At 25.7% G+C, this 22574-nt stretch overlaps 1 protein-coding gene across 1 annotated transcript; it reads right to left on the bottom strand.

Annotated features, from left to right (window-relative positions):
- Window positions 1–6426: 6426 nt before the first annotated feature.
- On the bottom strand, window positions 6427–9522 carry LOC101492779 (zinc finger protein SHOOT GRAVITROPISM 5). The gene is made up of 3 exons (XM_004504550.4): window positions 9030–9522; window positions 8529–8940; window positions 6427–7673 (listed from the first exon to the last, which is right to left on the bottom strand). Exons 1-3 carry the CDS (start codon window positions 9145–9147, stop codon window positions 6893–6895), a joined length of 1311 nt encoding a protein of 436 aa, XP_004504607.1. The 5' UTR covers window positions 9148–9522; the 3' UTR covers window positions 6427–6892.
- Between the last annotated feature and the right edge of the window lie 13052 nt (window positions 9523–22574).

Below are 22574 nucleotides of genomic sequence, written 5' to 3'. Positions count from 1 at the left end.
TGGACATAAATCTCAGATGAGTAAGGAAGTATCTGAAGAACCTGTGTAGTAGTTATTTCAGCTAATTGTTCACACATTTATCATGAATATAAGCACCTTAATTGTAGATTGTTATGCAAATATGTACAAACACAAATAGTTTAAGAGGTGTTAACTCAGTGGTAAGAACTTGACTTTGTAATCTCAAAAGACGAAGTTTAAATCTCCCAAACATTTGTAAAATGATAATTACTATCATATTTATTAATAATAATTTCATCTTAATTTTTTTTAAAAGAACACAAATAACTATTAAGTTGCAAATTAATAGGTAATATTTATTAAGACGAAAGCAAATCTTTATCACTCCTTTTTAAAAAGAAAAAAATATGCACATCTTTCTTTATACAACAAAAACCAAAATCGTCGTTGATAAAAAAATATAGTTCTATGAGACTATATAAAGACTGATCCGTTTATTTTACCGGTTTGGTAAGGGTAGTTAAATCAATATAAAAACCTAATTTAATATATCGATTGAGTCATCTAATATGTATATCAATGCACCAAGTCCAATAGAGTTGTGTGTGAGAGAAAGTATTGGGAAAAAATTAAATTCCACATTGATAAAAGAGTTTTCCTACATGTTACTAAGTTGTTTCAGGTATCATGTGCTGAAAGAGGTTCAAAGAGCTTTCCTTTCTGGATGGTTGTTTATATAACAATACTAAATGAGCAAGCATGTTTACCTATTTGTATTAATCAAGATTGGTTTTTATACATAAAAAGGTTTTAGTTTGGTTCACCTGCAAATTGCAATGCAAAATAGAAAAATGTACTGGTTCTAGCAAAGGCAATGGTGAAAGCAATAACTTTATGGTTCACCTGCATATCCCCAACATAAAGGCAACAAAAACTAAATTACACAGAAAACTATAGAGTATAAAGTGAAACCATCTTTTTACTTTATAAACCGTGAAGTAGGAGTTGCAGTTCAAACCAATTATCCACCGTTTACCTCCTTATAAATCCAAACTACTTAATTGATTGGAAGAAACCCATTCATTTGATTATTAGGATATTAATAATCGACTCCTTCACGGTAGTTTTAACCATCTTATTTTTATTAATTTATTAAATTAATCTCTTTATTTTAAAATTTTTAACTGTTTTAATTTATTTTTTAAGTTTTATAAAAAGGACAAAATTATATATAAAAAAAATATTCTTAGTACAAGGTTTACTAAATATTTTAAAATATAAACAAGTATCAACAATAATAAGGGGAAATAACACGAGCTAAAAACCTATTCAAACAACCCCATCATAAAACCCAAAATTACACAAACATTTACACATCATAGAGGCTCATACAACTCAAGGAAAAGTCTCATTCAACTCAAGGACTCTAAACACCAAGAGATAAAATCATAATTGAAACTCGTACGTGTTTTAATTCATATTCAAGACAACAATTAAATTTATCGTATGGATTTTTTAACTACAAAATAGTAATGTGATATGTTTTAAACAATGTGATATATAATACAATGATGTTGAATGATTAATATATATGAAATTACAATAAAATCTTCTAATTACTTTAGTTTTAAATTTATGAAATTATTCATCTAAAATGAATTATTCATGATTGATATTACTCACTTTAAAAAATTCAAATCTAAATAATTAATACATTTAAATAGTTTTTCATCATTAAATTGTATATCACTTCATTTAAGATACGTTAAATTGTTATTTTTTTTAATTAAATATGAGAAAGAGACAAAAATTATAAAGATTTAAAATAAAAGAATTAATATTACACATTGAGATGGATACACCAGGTGACCCAAGGAAAATAAAAGAAAAAGAGGAAATATGTGAATTTTTTTTTTGTCAACAAAATGTATGGTGTGTTAGTTTTGTGCGCAATGAGTATGAGCTCAATTGAAATCGTTGAGCCCAATTGTAAAAGAAAGAAATGTGTGTGGTGTGTTAATTTGGTGTGGTCTAGGAAAAATATAATTTCTACTCGAGTTGAAATCTCAATTAAAAAGGTAAACCTTAAACATTTATCATTAAATCTAAATAGTTAAACAAAAAATTTACCAAAAATTTATAATATTAAAATACTCTCCAAAAATTCATCGAGATAGTCTCCTAAAAGTTTAAGAATAAACAAGTGATTTTTTTCTGTTATAATTTTTTTTAACTAATAGATTATATCCTATAACTTAATAGCATAAAACCGCTAAGGAAATTATTTATCTATCCTCTAATCACAAATAACAAATTTAGCAATTTATTACATAACACACATATAACTAGAAACATATGATGTTAATAATTTTATAAGTAATTAAATAGGAATATAAATATCAGGACGTTGTATTATTACCTCTCTTACAATGATTGAGATACCAATTGAAAAATTAAAATATTAAACATTTATCATTAAATTACAATGGTTAAAGAGAAAATCTTTAAAATTAAAATACTCAAAAAAAATTGTTGAGGTGGTTTTTACCAAAAATTAAAATGAAGTACTTTTATTATCCCTTAATAGAAGACCCTCTGCAAAATTTTATTAGCTATTTTATAGCACATTTCTAAATATTTTAATCATTTATTGTCCATCTTAATATAATAATTGTTATTTTAATTCCATTTGAGAGAAATCTTTGAATAATTATTAGTTTAAAATCCAACTAATGGCTTTATTATCCTTTTTATACTGACGATTTTATTCATAACTTATTAAATCTACTATATTTCTTATATTAATTTGTAATTTTTCTTCTATTATAACATACCCCTAAGGAGAGTATTAAACTTATAATTATTGCTATCTCTTTAAAATCAATGTTTATCTCCCAAACTACTTATATAACTCCACAATAAATCTTAATTTAATAAATTTTCCAAAAAGTCTACGTTACAAATTAAATGGCAATAAATATGTATGATTGAATAAATTTATGTAACGTAGTAATGATTACTAAAGGTGGTAAACGGATGAGAAATATTGAAGCTAATCTATGTAGAAGAATTAAGTATATGAGTAGAGAGGTGGGGAAGGAGGCGCAAGTGGTCCCAAAGACTAGTTAGATAATCACCAACAAGGTAAGGTAACCTCTGTAGGAGCCCCCTCTCTTCTTTGTTTTATTGAATTGTCAAAAGAACAATCACTATACGTCCCAACCCACTTTCCCCCCTTCTTTCGTGCTACATTTTCAGCTTTAATTCTTTGATTAATTAAGATTCACTCCTATGTTTGATTTGGTCCCAAATATAATGTTTATTTATCTTATAACTTTGTTTTTGTATAATAATTAACTTTTCAGATATTTTGGATAATATTTTATTTTGGTCTATAATCCAAAATAAAGGGCCACACAATTAATAGAGACAACTATTGATTCATTAAAATTAAATAAAAAATAGTTTAAACTTATCCAACCGAATTCATCTAATAAACATAAATCACAATTAATTCATTCATTTTCATATTTTCAATGAATAAATATCTATCCAATCCTTCTTCTAATGTTTTTTTTTTATCATTCTAATAGATTATATATGTTCAATAATAATATTTTCTATTATTTATAAAAATAATTCAATATTTTAAAAATTAAAGTTGCTTTTTTGGTTATTACAAAAAATGGTGTTTTTTATATTATTTGAAACAAACTTTTTTTTTTGTTATTTTAAAAATATGTAATTTATAAAAATAGTTTTTGTAATTATTTTTTAAAACTGACTTTTTTAAAAATAATTAAAATTTTCAATATAAATATAATAATTTATTTATTATTAATTTAATCATAATGGTGGTTGAAGGCTATATCTGTCGTGGTTGTCGGAAGCATCGGCGGCAGAGCTTTGGAGATATGACGGTCGATCGCCTCCAACCAACACTGTTATTATTAAATTAATAATAAATAAATTAAAATACTTAAATTGTTATTTTTATTTTGAAAATAATTGACTTATTTTTTAATTAATATAAACAGTTTTTTAAAATAATAAATTAATTATTTTGAGAATTCTCTATTTATAAATAAAAGACCTTTTTAAAAAAAATCAATATTTTAATTAAAATAATTATAATAATATTTTTAAAAAGTATCTATTTTAAAATTAATATATGTAATCTATTGAATTTCATTAAAAAAAAAGGTGATTATTAAATTTTAAAATAAGTTGGGTGAATTAGATTCATCTACATTTTTAAATTTTTAAATAGATGAATTAGATAGATAGTAAAATAAACGGATAAAATTGTGACCCTACCCCAAATGACTTTGGTCTCAAATCTAGAGATAATGTGTAACTAACCAATACTTTATTTCTCTTATAACTAAAAGTATGCATTTTTTATATATGTATAGCAAAAATAAATAATCTTTTTGTTGGACTAAAATCAAAATTTATGAAGATAAAAAATGTTCATAACCCTAAGTTAAATATGGATGAAATTAAAGTAAACTATTCCTTCAAATTTCCAGAAGAAAAATTTTGTTGTAATTTTATATTCCTTTTTTTTTTGTCCCATTGTTTGTCAATGCAATATGCAATCAAATAAGAAAAACTTGTTTCTTTGACAATATTATTCATAAGTAAAGTTGGTAGATCCGAATATTTTGTACCATGACAAAAAATAATTCACAATATGCTTATATTGTCTGCATTAAATTACTCTCGTATCATTCCTTTATTTTTCTTTTATTTTTCACATTAAAGTTGTATTGTTGTCTTCATTGTCAAAGTTCCGAGATGATTGATATTTAAATTCATTTAAGCACTTTCACCATTTGAATTAATTTTTTAAAATACACATGTTCAAGTTTATTTAACACAGAATTTTTAGTTACATGATCTTCGATGTATATATGTGTTTGTACATCTTCATCATTCGAGCAAAATCTAATTAAGCTCATTTAAAATCGACGCAAGAATTGAATTAAGTATGATAATATGAGAATTAAACACATGACATACACTAATATTATTAATATTGAAATTTTATTGGAATTACATTATCAAGATGTTTTAGTTCTTGAATGTATATATGTGCATGAACATTCTCATATTGTATCATAATTGAATTAAAGGTGACAATATGATAATCAAATTAATGACACAAAGTATTTAAAGATGAACATGAAAATAATATTGAAATATCACATCACAAAATGACCCCTCCTTATTAACATGATAGAATGGAATGGAGATACTTGGGCTTATTAGCAGCATACTAAAAAAGACCCCTCATTTATAGTATTAAAAAGCATGGTTAGCAAAAGAGTAAAGAAGGTGAATTGTAGAAGAAGATATGAATGTGGAGATGGGCTCCATGGCATTTGGCAATAGCAACAAATTAATGAAAAAGCAAAGTGTACAAACCCCTATGCTGCTGTGCTCATGACACTGCAACCTCTCCATCCTGCTCTGATTAAAAGCATGTGCCTCTTTAGACCTTTTGTGTGTGTTTGTTTATGTTGAGAGGGACGAATGCCTATTTTAACTGTGGCACTGAAAAACATGGTCTGTCTTTTTATATATACGCATTTAAATGTAACACATACACATTGAAAATGACCCTTCTATCTTTAACCCTTTTCTTCCTCAATTCCTTTTTTTATATTTTATTTTTTCACATACAAAATTTCATATCATAAAGGGTATATAATATAGCCCCTCTTCGGTTCGTTTAATAGAAATAAGAAGGAAAAAAAAAAAATGGTCCCCCAACAACTACTATCATTCACCCAGATGAATGTCACTCGCATGTGTCATTCATTTAATATATATAATCTTAAGGGTCCATATACTCTAGCAAAAAGACATATCAAACATCATACTTTAGTCCAACAATATATTAATAACATTGTCTCATTTTTTTATGAAAACAACAATAAAGGATTCTCTTTTTCTTCCTCACCACATGCATGCATTGCCTCTAATGTATAATCCAATAATCCATACCGGATATTTCCATATATATTTTGACCCCGCAAGAGATTTGTCGTTTTCTTGTACATATCCTCCCACCATACTTTCTCTCAATCTTTACTTAGATTATGGTTGGAACCGTGTCATTGTTAACCAAAACCACATCAAATTATGTTTTCTCACTTCTGATATTAATCATGAGAAGAGCATTGAAACACAAAATATGCATCCAAATACACACTTAGTCGAATTAGAATATAAATATAAACTTTTGCCACATATAAGTGCCTGTTTAGAATCACTATTTTATTATATTAGATGTAATTTTAGCAAAAGTTACATTTTAAAACCTTTAATTACATTGATTTTGTCAAATCACTATCGATTAAAAATAAGAATTTTTGTAATCAATTTTGGAGAAAAAAATTTAAAGTAACCTCCCAAAGGTAAAGCTAACCTCGGATATGATTTTGATTTCTTTGCATATAATAACAGATGAAAAGATGAATGTGTCAAATAAACAAATAAAAAAGTTACAAAACATTTTAAGCAAACCTTGTTCAACAGCTGTCAGAGACTGAACAAACTCCTAAAACTGCATCTCGACAACCATATTAATAAAGAATATGAAACTTTTTTTCCCCAAATAATACAAATTTCAGCTAGTCAAAGAAAAAATAAAGCCAGAAAAAAAGAATAAGGAAAGAACCATATGACTCATTGACTTGTTGTAAATTAACTTTCCTGCAATCTAGTATCATCTTTAATTTCTTTTGAGGCAGATATTAGCTTTTCTTTGTTTCATTTGCTGAAAAGCATAATGGACATATTTTTAGTGAATTCAGACGAAATCACCACGTGATTTTGTCGAAATTTCAAAGCGTAGTTTTTATCAGAATTATAGTGTTTTACTATTCTGACAAACTCGCTGCAAATCCAAACATGCACTATGCTATTCTGCTTCACCTTCTGTGGTGGCGGACGACATGTAACCCATAACAATGGATGTTTCTTCTGATGGAACACCAGAAGTTGAAGATTGAAACTGTTGTTTACAAGCTTGGCAAGTTATTTCCATAACAGTGTTACTTATCTTCTTAACAGCTTGTTTTCTCAAAGCTTCAGCTTTTCCAAGCTCATCTTGTGCTTGTTTCCTTATCCTTTTAGCATTCTCAAACTCAACTTCAGCTATCTCAATTTGACGTTTAGCTTCTTTTCTAGCTTCTTCAGCATAAGCCTTTTCAGCCTTTGCCAACTTTAGTTCCTCACTATTAAACTCCTTCAACCTTGCTAGTTCCAATGTGGAATTAGAAACTGTGGAATCATTGACAACAACATTATTCATTTGTTTCTCTAATTCATTATTATTACTTCCTATTGAAAGTTTCAAATGTGTTTCATAGTTTTGGTCCTTTGAATTTGGTTTCTCTGGTAGAGTTTTTATAATAGAAGAAGGTAAAAGTTGAAGTTCTAAGTTATGGTGATGAATAGGAAGGGAGGGTTTGTTGTGTATATCTGAATTAGTTGGTTTATCATGTGGTTTTGGAAGTACTGGTAGTCCTTGTAATGGGGCTATACTAAAATTAGCCTCACTAGATGGACTTGTGCTTGAAGCTGTTCCTGAAGAACATGCAGCTGGTTGTAATGTTGTTGCTTGTAACTCTGGCTGGTGTTGGTGTTGGTGTTTCCTTCTGATAGTGCATGCATCTTGATGTTCTATGAAACTCTCCACCCTGATCAAAGGACAAATGTTTAGATTATTATGATACTATTATATATATGTTAAGGCTTCATCTTAAAAAATGAATTGATCTAACAAAGATATAATCTTGGCCATGTCTATGTTGATAAAAAAAAATTAATTAATTAATTTAAGATCCGGGTCATAGCTTATTGGGAAATTAAAGTAGTGATTAATAAAATAACACAGAGTGATCAAATTAAAATAGGGCCTCCACTAACTAGTAAAAAAAAGATAAATTAAGTCTTCCCTCTTATATATGGTTTCATTGGACCAATTGTTTGTTTTAATTTATTAAATTGTTTGCTAAGAGCCTGCAGAATGAGGGGGCTTTGTGTAAGCATTTATTCAAACACATAGTGCTACTGAATTTGAATTTTTTTATATGATTGAAAATTTTCAACTTATGTATATAGAATTTCATAAATAAAATACATTAATATTAATAACTTAATAAGATGGGAATTTTCTTTTGCAAAAAAAGGGTATCTGAGATTTAAGAATTTTGGTTTTTCTCTCTCTCCCCATTCTTACAACTGTACTATTAGTAAAATTCTAGGGTTTGACTCCTAGGAAACTAGGTGCAGAAGAATAATCAAATATAATAATAATATTAATATTAATATAATTGAATTGAAGTAAAATAGTATATTATTGATTTGGTTTCCGTTAAGAACACAATCAATTGCTTTCAGCAGAGGACTGAATTTGATGAATGATGAAGCACAGACACACACAAAAAGCAAGAAAGAAAGAGAGAGAGAGAAAAATAAAAAAAGATGAAAACTTTGGATGAATGAATGAACAATATGAGAAAGTGAAAAGATGGAAAAACAAAAACACAAACCTGGAAAACACACGACCACAATCACACGAATGTCCTCTGGTACCACATGTTTTGATATGAGCTTTATAATCAGATTGAACAGCATAACCTTTAGAGCATTTGTCACAAACCCATTGTTTATGATTACTATGTTTCCTTCTAAAATGTTTCTTTATACCAACAAGATCACCAAGAGCATGACAAGGATCATGATGCAAACAACTTGGTTCTGGACAAACAAAAACCCTTTTCTTCTGTTGTTGTTGCCCTTGTGTTGTTTCCCTTTTCAGCAATTTCCATGGCACTTTGTGTCTTCTTCTATGCATTTGAAGATTTTGGTCTCTTTGAAACCCTTGGTTGCAGATCTCACATACATATCTGTCTGATTCTAACAATGTTTTTGGTGAAAGAGACACAACCTCGGCATCTGGATCTATATATATACACACAAACAAAAAGTTAACAAAAAATTTGAGTTAATTAGTGGTTGTTTGAATTTGTTGTGACTGTAATTTAACTCACCTGGTGTGCCTGCTGGTCTTCTTTTTCTTTTGTTATTGGCACCCCCATTTTCAGATAATGCAAAAGCAGCAGCAGCAGGATCAGAAGAAGAAGAAGGTGCAGTGTTGTTATGTAACATGGGTGGAGTGGGTTTGAGAAGTAAATTAAGAAAATTCGAGCACGAATAAATTGCACAGAAGGTGTGCAGTGAGTGGAGTACAGCTGGTAATGGTGGTGGTGAAGTTAGAATAGTAGTGGTAGTGGTAGTGGGGTTATTTAGCTTTATTATTAGTAGAAAGAAAGAAGATGATAATGGCAAAATTGAAGAAGGAAGAGAGAGAAAAAGGTAGTAGTAGTAGTAGTAGAGTTGCTTTATGTAATCAGCTTTTTTTAAGGCTTTTTCCTATACCTAGTAGCTATATAACTTTTTTCTTTGCCACAAACTTTCTTGTTTTGATTTGTTTCATTCACCCCTCACCTTGAGCAGGTAAGCTTCAACCCAACTCTTCTTTCTTTATCAAACTGTCTATCTCTATCTCTTTATACCTCTACACTATATTTATATTTATATTTATTATCTTCTCCTTATTAAATATATTTTTAATTAGGTTCACATCAGAGTTAACTAAAGATATTCAAAATAATGTTTAATTGTTAAATGGATGATAAATAATAAGTTTTAATAATTTATTATATTCATTAATTATTTATTGAATATAAATAACTATAGCGAACACATCTGTATAATATTTTGTCTAATTATCTATGTCTGGTCATTTTACTAATATTTAATTTTAAATTAATTTTATCTTCAAAATACTAATACCCAACAAAATTTAAAAAAATTATTTATATTTAAATTGTACCAAACATCTAATTTGATGGCAAATTTGTGCTTAGAAAAGGGTGTACGTGTTTTCTTGCTTGAGGCTGACGACCCAATTATTCAATCCAATAAATATTATGTAAAATAAAGAAAAAAGAATTAAGATTTGGTTTAAAACATTGAACCCCACCAAACAGAATTTAGGGCAGAAATAAACAAGAAACAAACAAAAAAGTATAAGTGTTGATTAATTCTTATTCATGTTATGGCAATGTAATTTGCATGAGTAGTATATTTGGCGGCCAAATACATGTATTTATCCAATTACGCATGTCTTAATCACACACACATGCTCTGTCACGTGACACGTGATAAAGTAACAGGTCTTTGCTTAAAAGAGGGTAACAAGAGTGTAAATAATGAGAATAGGGCACAACCAAAATTCAGTTCCCATACCAAACGGGTTGTCCTTGAGAATATATAGAGTATAGACTGTAGAAAACTGTTGAGAGGTTTTTGACCCAAAAAAGACTATGGAGATATTCTGTTACATATAACGAGAATGGAAAATGAGACCGTCCACGATTAATGCATCACATTCATAGCCACATATATCAATCCACTACAAGATGTAACTTAATTAATTAATCAACTCACATGTGATATAAATATTTTTTTCTTTATATATATTCTCTTTTGAAAATAAAATATTTCTATGTGATTTGGTCTATAGTTTGATCTCTTGGATTTAATTAAGAGTTGATTGGATATGAATATACGTTGGTAGATGTATACGTGAATTACATGTATTGTTTAACATAAATAAATAATTATGTATTGTCTAAATCAATTTATATATTATGTAATATGGTATAAAATATTTTTTACAAATTATTTTTATAATATGTAATTCTCACGTTTATTTTAATATTTAATTATTTCTTTTCAAATTCAGTCTCAATTATATATTTTGATAACATTAAAATTATTGATTGAAATATGTAATATATCAAATTACTTTGTCAATCTAAATCAAACGAACACTGCACTAAGTCGGACAAAAAAAAAATTAAAGAAATACTAAATAGGTGTAAAATGATAAAATAATGAAAGAAAATAATTTTGATGGTTGATTTTCGACTAAAAAATGATCATAAATTAATCCTCTCTAATAGATGAAGAAGAAAAAACTTCAAAATTATTTTAAGATGATTGACTTAGGGTTCAATTCATATCTTCAATAAAAAAACAATAATATTAATAGTATTAATTACTAATAATAATTATTTAAAAAAAATTAAGTAATCAAGTCAATAATTCAAATTTATATATAGGCAATTTTAAAAAACAATGTGTGTCATAAAACTTTGGCCGTGATGCAATTAGTATAGTGAAGAATTATACCCATTTTATATATAAAAATAAAAAATAAAAATAAAAATTACACCCATTGCAATTAGTCTAGTGAATAATATTTTGAAGAATTTACGGATAGAATCTTTATCTTGACTATCAATAAAATTTAGGATTAATATCTTTATGGAAGTGATTTTGTAATTGGAGTGTAATCTTTTAAGGAAAAATAATTACGAGTTTATTTTTGAATATGCAGAGGACTTACGTAAGGCTTGTATCATAGGCTCTTGAAACTTAAAATCGAGTTTCTTGCACCACTTCTCTTGGACTCTTAACCGCAATTTACACTTACAAAATCAAACAAATATCAAGTTTGAATTTGTAAACAGTGACTTTCCTTAGAAATATTAGTGATCCAGACTCAATAAATAAAGATTTGATTTCTTTGAAGTGAATTTACTTTATTATGTATTTGGGATTTAGAAGGAGAGGGAGGACTTTGAAGAAAATAAAAAAATTTGAAAGGAGAAAATTTTAAGTTTTTATTTATTTATTTATTTTTTTATAATTCAAATATAACATCGGACCTATTCCATAAATAGTTTGCAAGCTATCAGATATGTCATTTATTTAATCCAAATTAGAGTTTAGAGTTTGTTTCTTACATTCTTTTTTATAAAACAATCCTTGTAGCATATTTGTATATTTATTTATTTGTTACATTTTATGAAAAAATCATAACACAAAATAATCTAAAAACTGTTTAAAATGAAAATGTTGAGTAGTTTTTCCAAAAAATTATTTTCCATAATTATTTTTTTTTAAATAATTTTTATTATAGTAGACATACACAAAAACAACTTCAATTTTTTTCAAAGATTCTCTAACAAATAATCTCTAAATTAGATAATATCAAAATTACTTATTATATAATATGCAACAAAGGGATGTTAATAAAAATTTACTCTACCCCTATAATTTTAGCTATATGCTACAATTCTTCAAATATGTTAATTTTACCTATTTTTAAAATGTTAGAATGTATTTTTTTCCCTTTCAATTTTCAGTCATACAAAATTATTCATCAAAACAGGTTTAGTTTTTACTGAAATAAAACATGTTTAATTATTCTTTAATTTTAAACAAAAATTGAATGATTTTTTACAACAATATTTAAAATATTAAAAAAAATTTCTCCACAAAATTTTAAAATGTTTTAACTTGTGATAAATTAAATATGATTTTTTTAACGTAAAAAACTAATGTTAAAAGTAATAAAAATATGGACTAAGAAATCAAATTTTAAACTCATTTTTTGTAAAGAAACCTTTTATATTGTTATAAATATGCTTACAAAAATTCATTCAAAAATATATGTTGACTTAACAGGAATGATTAAAACTACATGTATGATAATTTTGTAGTGGCTAAAATTTGTATTTTTATTTTATAAGGATTAAAATTAAAAGATTTAAATTTTATAGACACTAAAATTATATTTAACATCTTTTTTATAATGATTAATTTTACTCATTTTACTGTCATCTCAGGTTTTATATTGATTAATTTTACCCATATTTAACCTCTTTACTACATTGCACATTTTACTTTCCATCTCAAGTTTTATGGTTCAATTGCACTTTCATCTCAATTTTTTCTGATAAGAAAAGAATTCTCTTAAACATAAATATATATTCAATTCATTATTTCAAAAAACTTAGGGGTAGTTTAATTTATAAAAATATTTTTATTTTTAATTAATTTTATTCTTTAATTGGAAGGTAAGAGACTTTTCATCATTTAGTATTTCATCTCATCTCCATGATAATAATTTATTTCAAAAATCTATTATCAAGATAAAATGAACACATATTTTAACCCATCGTAAGAATTTCAAAATTTGAAATTTTGTGTTGAAAAAAAATAATATTTTTGAAACCTTTTGACAAAATAAATATAACAATTTTAAAATAAAATTTCTAAAATTGATACCTTAAAATGTGCAAAGGGACATATGTTATCATTTGTTCTTGATTCATACAGAGGAGACAAACAAAGTAAGAGTAATTGATGTGGGCCATGGGTGAATTATCTGGGCTGCAATCAAATTTAACATGCCTATGTCATGCTTACTTGTTGTGGCCTTGTTTGAATTAGTTCTTAGTTTCCCAAAATCCCATTAATGATGGTTCATAGCCACATTCTCAATCAAGCTAAGTCTTCCTCTAGCCTCTCAATGTAGAATTTAAGGTCTGTTTGGTTTAACACATGGGAGAAAATGAGAAGAATTTTAATGGAGAAAAAATAAAAAAGGTAACAAATATATTTTTTGTTCAAAAGAGAGAAAAAAAGAGATAAAATTTTAATGATTTTGTGTTAGTTTAAATGGAGAGAAATGATTTTTATAAATAATGGAATATAATATAAAAATTTAAAAATATTGTTTTTCTTCGCGTCTCTTCTATTTACTTCCAACCAAATAGACCATAATAAGACTTTGGTGGAGTAATTAAACTAGAGTATTATAGAAGGTGTGGATAATTGACCACCTCTTAAATCCATTGTTAGAACACATTTGAAATAACCCCTTCAATCTATCTTAGACTTCAACTAGCTACCGTCTTTTTGGATGAAGCCTATGATTTGATTACTTAATGGGGGCAGTTTTGCAAAAAGATAGTAAATGTTAATCCGAAAAAGTTTGTTCCAAATTTCCAATTATTGGTCCAATTATATGTTGAGATTGATCCCATTAAAAGTTAATGCAACCATGATCTAGATTTGTCCCTTAGAGAAGTAAAATGATATGATCCTAGTATTTATAGGCACATACTATTAAATTTGACGGTCTCAAAATAAAACTTGACATTTTTCGATGATATCTAATTCTTTCAAATTGGATCATCTGCTGCAATATTGTATTTACAACAAAGTTGTATAGCTATTAAGGAAGAAAGAATATTAAATTAAAATAGAAAAAAAAATTATGAGAGAAGGAAATGAAGTGAGAAATAAAGAGGTGTAGAGAATCTTATAGACAAATTTACAATAGATGATTCAAATGTGTAATTCCTTCAGCATTTTATAGACAAATTTACAATAGATGATTCAAATGTGTAATTCCTTCAGCATTTTATAGACAAATTTACAATAGATGATTCAAATGTGTAATTCCTTCAGCATTTTATATACACACAAAACACATATAGTAGATTTAAATTTGAACTAAATATTAAAATGCATTTTTTTTAATAAACTACTAAATTTATTTCTACTTTGTAAAATATTTTCAAATAAATTATTGAGATTATAAATATTTTGAAAATATATCTGACTCTTGTGAAATGTTATTCTATTATTTCTTCTATCAAACGTAAATAATTAAAGTGTCAAGTTGATTTTTAAATTTAAACACTTATTATCAATAAGTCATACATTTAACCACTTAGTATTAATTTAGTTCTTAAAATTATTAACAAATTTACAAGTGAAATATGTAACCATGTTAAAAAAACGGATATTGATAGAATATCGATATAGATAACATTTGACAAAGTCTTATTTAAGCGCATTCTACAAAGTCATAGAACAATTTAATGATTTAACTTTTTTAATATAAAAAATGAGACTAATATGTTCTACAAAGTCATAGAACAATTTAATGATTTAACTTTTTTAATATAAAAAATGAGACTAATATGTTTGTCTTGAAACTATACTACGAAATACATTAATTAATTTTTTACTTATGTTCAAATTTTTTTTGTCCGTAGAAGAAATGATAAGTACAATAAAAAATCACAAACACAAATATAAAGTCTTGAATTTGAACTAGGGACATACTGTTCAACTCAACAATATTGGTATTGTCCGGTTGAACTATAACTTAAATACTTTATCAAATGTTGTTCATATTTCTCCATTTATCAAACGTGTATGATTAAAGTATCAAGTTGATTTTTATACTTAAACATTTACCGACAATTAGATCATATATTTAACCGCTTAGTATTAATTTAATCCATAAAATCACTACTGAATTTACAAATGAAATGTGAAACCATGTTAAAAAAAAGAGTCATTGATAGAATGACTTATATGAATAACATTTGACAGAGTCATTGACATGTTTCGAATATTCATAATTTCATGAATTTATTTGAGAGCGTCCTATAAAATCATAAAATAATTTAATGATTTATTTTTTTATATATAAAATAGGAGAGTAATATGTTTGTCTCGAAATTATACTATGAAATATATTTATTAATTTTCTCTTAGTGTCCAATTTTTTTTCTTCCTTAGACGGAATGATAAATATCACTAAAAACTCACAAATACAATTTTAAAGTCTGAATTTAAACTCGAAACATAATGTTCAATATAACAGTATTGATATTTGAATTTGATAGTTGAACTATAATTTAAAAACTCTGAACATCCAATTTAACACCAATGATTAAATATTTAATAAATTATGTCGTGTTTTTATATTTTAAAATTTTGTCTACTAAAACGGTAATTTAATTTTGTTTTTAGTTTCCGTTGAATCATCTTTTCTCTTCTAAGATTTGTTTTAAGCTCACAACAAATTAGTTTGAATCACCTTAATTCATAAACTATAATTTTTAAAGTTATGACGACTTATTATGATTTTGAAATAAAATGTGATATTAAATAAAAGTGTTTATGGGTTGGGCCAAATAATCCAATTAATGAAACTAATTTATATCCACCTAAAATAACAGTTTGGATTTGATAATTGGGTGATCTTAGTTTCAAATCAAGAAACCGATCATCAAATTCAAGTACTTAACTAAAACCGAATCCGACTTAGATAAACCTAGATGACATAATTTTTTTTTTTTTAAATATTATAATTTTCATCTTTTACAATAAACATAAAAGACTAAAATCCAAATCATGTTCTCACCACCCTCAATCGCTCATCCAACAGATATACACAACAAACAAGAAAAACTTTGATGCCTTTAAACTTAGATGTTACAAATTTAGATTCGGGCACTTTTGTTATTATGCGAATTATGACTTTGGTTATTTTACGATGTTATACTTTAATTATTTTGTTGCTTACAAATATTTTATGCAAGATCCTTACAATTTTTTAGATATTTTTATACCTACAAGTATTTTATGATAGTTTTTAACTTTAATTTTTATTGTGTATTTATATATTTAATGCTAAAATAATAGTAAAAATATATTATACTAATATTTTTAGAAAAAATGAGATAGGATAATTTTTTAAAGAATATAATTTAAATTTTATTTTTTTTTAATAACCAGTACCTTACTGAAAGCAGATAAAAAATAATCAGTTGAACTTAAAATTGTAATTGACAGTTTATTTCTCAAATCGAAATAAAAATTGATTACACAGTTGAAATTATGATTTTTGACGAAAGTGAGGTGAAACAGTCTAATAGTGAAAATAAATAGTGTTTTGTGGATGTGAATTGCATTTGTGCAGTTATAATTGTGGAGTGTTCTTTATGATAAGTTGATCACGTGTCTGTTCCTTGTGGCATCATTGCAACTATACTAATGGAAGCCTCCTAGCCACATAAGCCAACTCAGGCTTATGCCTAATGTTCCCTCTTTACGACAAACTTTAACAGTTAAATATTCGATTTTACTCTGTTCAAAGACAACAAATATCCAATAAGACATATATGCTATAATGACTGAATTTGATTTGAAATGTCCAAAATGCTTGGTCTTGTGTTAGTACTCATCATACTATATATCAAATTAAATTAAAACAATGATACAAACAAAAACACTAATAGAATATTGTACAAATTTCCAAAAGGCAGACCAAGCTTGGAGGTTTCATCACAAACAAGCAACCTGTGGGACCCAGTTTTTAACCAAAGGAATCTCGTCAAGATTATTAATAATAATTATTATTATTTTGCTCGCAATATTACTGAAATTAGGGAATCTCAATAAAATTACTTATAGTACCATTTTATTTACACAGCACTAGAGACAGTAAGAAAGTAGGACCCAGAAACAGCGTATAGTCATTAGTCAAGAAATATGGTACCCTCTCAAAATACTAAAATGTTTTTTCGAAAAAAAAAATGCTGTTAATAAATTAAAGAGTTTTTTTTTTTTTTTTTTTTTCACATTTACTATCTACGCCCAATTATATCGGCTAATTTATTGAAGGAGAATAAGAGTTCGAAAAAAAAAATTTTTTTAAAAAATTTAAGGGTTTTTTTTTTTTTTTTTTTTCACATTTACTATCTACGCCCAATTATATCGGCTAATTTATTGAAGGAGAATAAGAGTTACTTTTGTTAAATAATTTTCGTATATGAGTTAGGCATCAAAACATATGTTTAAAGGATACAATCTGTTTATCACTTGAATATTTTTTGAATGGCCTAAGAAAAAATATATAGATATAAAATATAAGTAATACTCTAATCTGTGTAAAAAGATAAAATACAAAAACCACTATCAAACAAAACAAAATCAAAACATCCAACTGAAAGGATATATAGCGTACAACCGACAAGTAATTTGGTTGTCAATTGTCATTTTTTTGTTTGTTTCAATCATTCAGAATCTTTGTTTGTGTGTTTAATTTCTTAATTAAAAAAAATTAGAGAATAGGTTAGAGATTAATAATACTTTATTAGTTAAAATATAATTTTAATACCTTAACTTTTATTTGTTATTTATTTTGGTTACTTATTTGTTATTTTATTTTAGTTATTCATCTTTTATTTTATATGTTTTTGTCTTTTATTTTTTTATATAATATTCATTTTAGTTTTTAATAAAATGATAAATTTATATAATTTTGTGACAGATAGAATATTAAAACAATTATTAAATAAAAGATATAAAATTAAAATAAATTAAAAATAGTAATAATTAATCAAAATGAATATTATTTAAAAGATAAATTATTAAAGTTATATTTTATTTATTCAAATTAATTTTGAAAAATCAAACAAGTTTTGAATGATTTTTATTTTTATTTTTATTTTTTATTTTTAATATTTTAAAAATTATTACATAAAATTCTATATCCTAATCTTTGAACAAACATTATCACTCATCATCTTCTGTTTTGATAAAGCAAATGGTAGCATCTCCAACATAGGATCCATCTTAGATTATGCACTTTCCATCATTGATATTAACAGTTGGTCGTTAAAAAATATCTATCATTATATAATGCAATGCAGTTGGCCTGAGCAGATCCGTAATATTCATATGATTTCAAATATAAAAAAAAAAGTAAGTTAATAAAAATATATATTTTATATAAATTTTAAATTAAATATATTAATTTTAATTGACTTAATTTTCTTTTATATTTAAAATCAAATAAACTATTTCTTAACCAAAAGTAGTTTGACTTCAAAATCTTAAGAAACCTATTCAGAGAAGTGGTGTACACAGGAGGGATTAATATATCTCGTAGGAGGATCAATCTAAAAGTAGTGTTGTACACAAGAGGGATTAATATCTCCCGTAGAAGGATCAATCTCTTAAATATATTTTACTTCTTCAATTCTATAATAATTGACATATTGACAAAATAAATTGTTCAAAATAAATTATTCTTTTAATTTTTAATATATCTTTTTTCAATTGTACTATTTAATTCATACTACTTACATAATTTTCGATGTAATATCTTCTATTATATATTTATAATATTAGTAATGCACCAATACCTAACAAAATTAGTTTGATAAAAGTAATATTATCTCTTTCAGTTACATATTTTTTTTTAAATGTGTAAAATGATCAAATACATTAATTATTATAGAACAAAAAGTAGTATTTTAGCAAATTAATCTTGCAAGTCGCACATAGACACTTTACTTTATAATAAATAAAAATCTAGATGTGCCAAAAAAAATCTAAATAAAATATCCACACGAGGGACTTATTTTAGGGATATATAACCTTTTCCATAGAAAACTTAGATTTTTTTTTCTCCTAAATAGTAAGAGAAAATGTTTAACTTTTACGAGAGATATTTGTAACAAAGAGAAAAATAACATGTGGTTGTATGTAACACTTTAAATCATAATCATATATTTTTTCATATATGGTTAATCAATATTATTTGGTCATATATACTATTTTTATGGATTTTTCTCTCTCTTTTTGTGTGCGTAAATCATTCATAAAAAATAACAATGATCATTAGTAAAATAACATTATAGTAATATAGCATTACGATTGAATTAGACGAAGATACTCTCATGTTGAAACCAACACGAGAAAATAACCTACGGATATTAACCATTAAAAAATAATAGAAGTGCTTTCGAATGTGAGAAAAATAGAGAGAAGGTAACTAAGTAGAGATTTGAAACATTAGAAACATGAGAGAAAAAACATGAGATAATTTATTTTTTATAGAATCATTTTCAATATATTGACATTATCTCTTTTCACCTTTATGCGTGTTCTACTTAATAAATTGTATGAATATTAAAATATGAAAAGTGCTAACATGTGCTATAATAACATACGTTAATGATTCAAATTAAGAAATTTTATCTTGTCTTATTTTGAAATTTGTACATTCAACTTTTGAAGGTCAAATTTATTTTCTTTTTTCTTCAATAAAGTATTTCTACTTTTAAAATCTTTAACATGTGCTCTTAAGACATATGTCGACAAGATCTTAAAATAAATAAGTGTCGTTGAAATGAAATAATATGTAGATATATACTTAAACACTTAAATGGGGGAGATCAATTGTGCATGTGTTTTATGGTTTGGGTGACAAGCCATGATTTCTCTTTATGAGGTTGTTTATGAGTCTCAAAACCATGATCATTCAGGGCCCAAGCAACATTTATGGATTTTTTTGTGCTCAAAGAAAAGTTGAATTCATTGAAATAGGGCACAACACTTCAAAGAAATTAAATATTCAGTTTAGATTCAATCAAGTTATAACTCGGTTTCTTTTAAAAAGTGTTGATCCTTGTGTATTTGTAATCTAGGGAGGATGAACCATGTTAGACCGATTAACTAAAAAATTACCAAATTCGATCGATCTCTACAATATCATTGAAAAAAGAGGAGAAAGTTAGAAGAAAATATAAAAGAGAGCATCAACCTTAATAGAGAAAAATTACATTCACGCATTTAAAACATTGATTGTCTTCGATTAAGATTGAACGATTTAAAAAAGTTAAAGAATCACCTATATATGAAATGACAAAGAGACAACAAACAAAGTCATGATGCAAAATATCCATATGACATAATCCAACAATATATATATATATATATATATTTTTTTTTTTTTTTCGTGTGTGTTTTTTGTGTGTGAAACCCAACAAAACAAATAGATATGCCTTATTTTATTTCTTCTCATCAATTTATTTTTGTATTTTTTTTTACGTCTTATCAATTTATCTTTGTTTAGTATCTATATGTATTGTCTTTACTAAAACATGGATAAGAACTCAGTATGCTAGCTAATTGGATATTGGTATGTTCCATAGTTCTAGTGTGGTAGTTGTGAATTTAGATTTATTGAAGTATATATTTCCTTCATTTCTTATATCAGTGTTGTCGATCTTAATCAAACCATTTAAAAAATAAAATTTAACTCTTATTTTATAATTTAAATTATTGAAAATAATCACCAATGTCGAATGCTGCAGCCAATCTGGATCCGGTTAATTGTTATGCAACTAGTATATTTTTGTGTAATTAAAAAATAAGTTACACAAAGCTTAAATAAATTGCTACTATAAATTTACTATTCCAAATAATAGTAACATCATATATAAGGAATATGAGAAGTGGACCTGACATTCATTCAAGGCCCATAACACTATTCGAAGTTCTAATTAATTATCCAAGCAGAAGACCCATTATATATTAGAATTTCTTCTCTCACCTTCAATGATATCTGAGTTGATCAATGAGATGTATTTTGATAAAAAAATATATTTTTAAATAATCAATCAAATGTATATTTTAGAGGCTTCGAAAATATAGAAAATTATAGAAAAAGATACCTTATTTTTTTTCGAAGCCCATTATGTATATCCTAATATCCATATAATTATAAACCAACATTAAAAGCATTTTATTTTGGTTATTATATTATGCTGAATATAACTCATTATTCTTTCTGCCACTTAAACTCAAATTAGGACCATTGAAATAGAGGTATATTTTTCAAAAAAATAAAATAGAATAAAGGTTAAAATATTCGGAATAGAAAAGAAAAAAATTCCAAACTAATATAAAATAGTGAGTTTAATTTGATTTAGTTTTTACAATCTATTATCATGATATTTGAACTAAATCAAACAAATAATGAATGGGTTGGTTGGTTCCATTCAATTTATAATAATATTGCCTAAAAAATAATTGATAAATTTATTAAAAAAAACTAGCTTTTTTTCTTTCAAATTGTATAAATTTTTTATACTATTAAGATAAATTCAATGGTTTGTTCAAGTAATTGGTTTTGAATGACCGAAACCAATACCTAAATCAATTAAAATTGAATTTGATTGATTTGGTTTTGTCTAGACACAAGCATAAAAATAAATAAACGGAACCAATTTAATTAATTTGCACTAGATTTTCATATTTATTGAATTTTTGATCTATTTCTTACCCCTACATTGAAGAACTTAAATAATTACAAAATTTTCTTTTCCTCCAACTAATCATACTATCTCACATTCAATATTAAATTTGATATTAATCATAAATAATAATTTTTGTGTAATTTTTATTTTAAATAAAATGAGTAAAATTAATTAAATATAATTAGAAAGTTTGATATTAGTGTTCAAGCTTGACATGTATGTTCCATGAAAGCTCGATTGCATAGAAAGGAAAGAGTTTCATATGATCAATAGCTGGAGCTCATCTTTCAACAGTTTGAAAACACAAATGAGTGAAATAAAATATATTATATTTTTAAAAATAGGGCAAGACAAAAAATTACTCCCTAGATTACGTTTTACAAGAAAGGACAAAGAATAGAAAGGAACAATACAACAAAATTTGATATGCTGACAATGGCAGGAACAATAAACTAGATCTTGTTGCTGTTTACTCCAACTGTGTCCTCAATTAAGAGTTTTATAAAGATTAAATTAAGTATGTATTTGTTTTGGTATATCAACGTGCCATATCAAGCATTATTATTAGTTCTAATTTCACAAAATTAAAAGTGTATCAAGTCGTGACCATGATCTATAAAAATGATATACAAGTTTTGAAATATTTGACTTTAAAACAAGCTTACATCAAAAGGATATCAATAAATTCTCTATATCTTCAGTGTCAAATCATCATATATAACGTTAAAAGCATAACAAAATTTCGCATGTAATAAATTTTTC

Source organism: Cicer arietinum, chromosome 6 (assembly GCF_000331145.2).
Source record: "Cicer arietinum cultivar CDC Frontier isolate Library 1 chromosome 6, Cicar.CDCFrontier_v2.0, whole genome shotgun sequence".
Lineage (NCBI taxonomy): Eukaryota > Viridiplantae > Streptophyta > Magnoliopsida > Fabales > Fabaceae > Cicer > Cicer arietinum.
The sequence above is the reverse complement of the archived record's forward strand: the minus strand, read 5'-3'. Positions and strand labels throughout refer to the sequence as shown.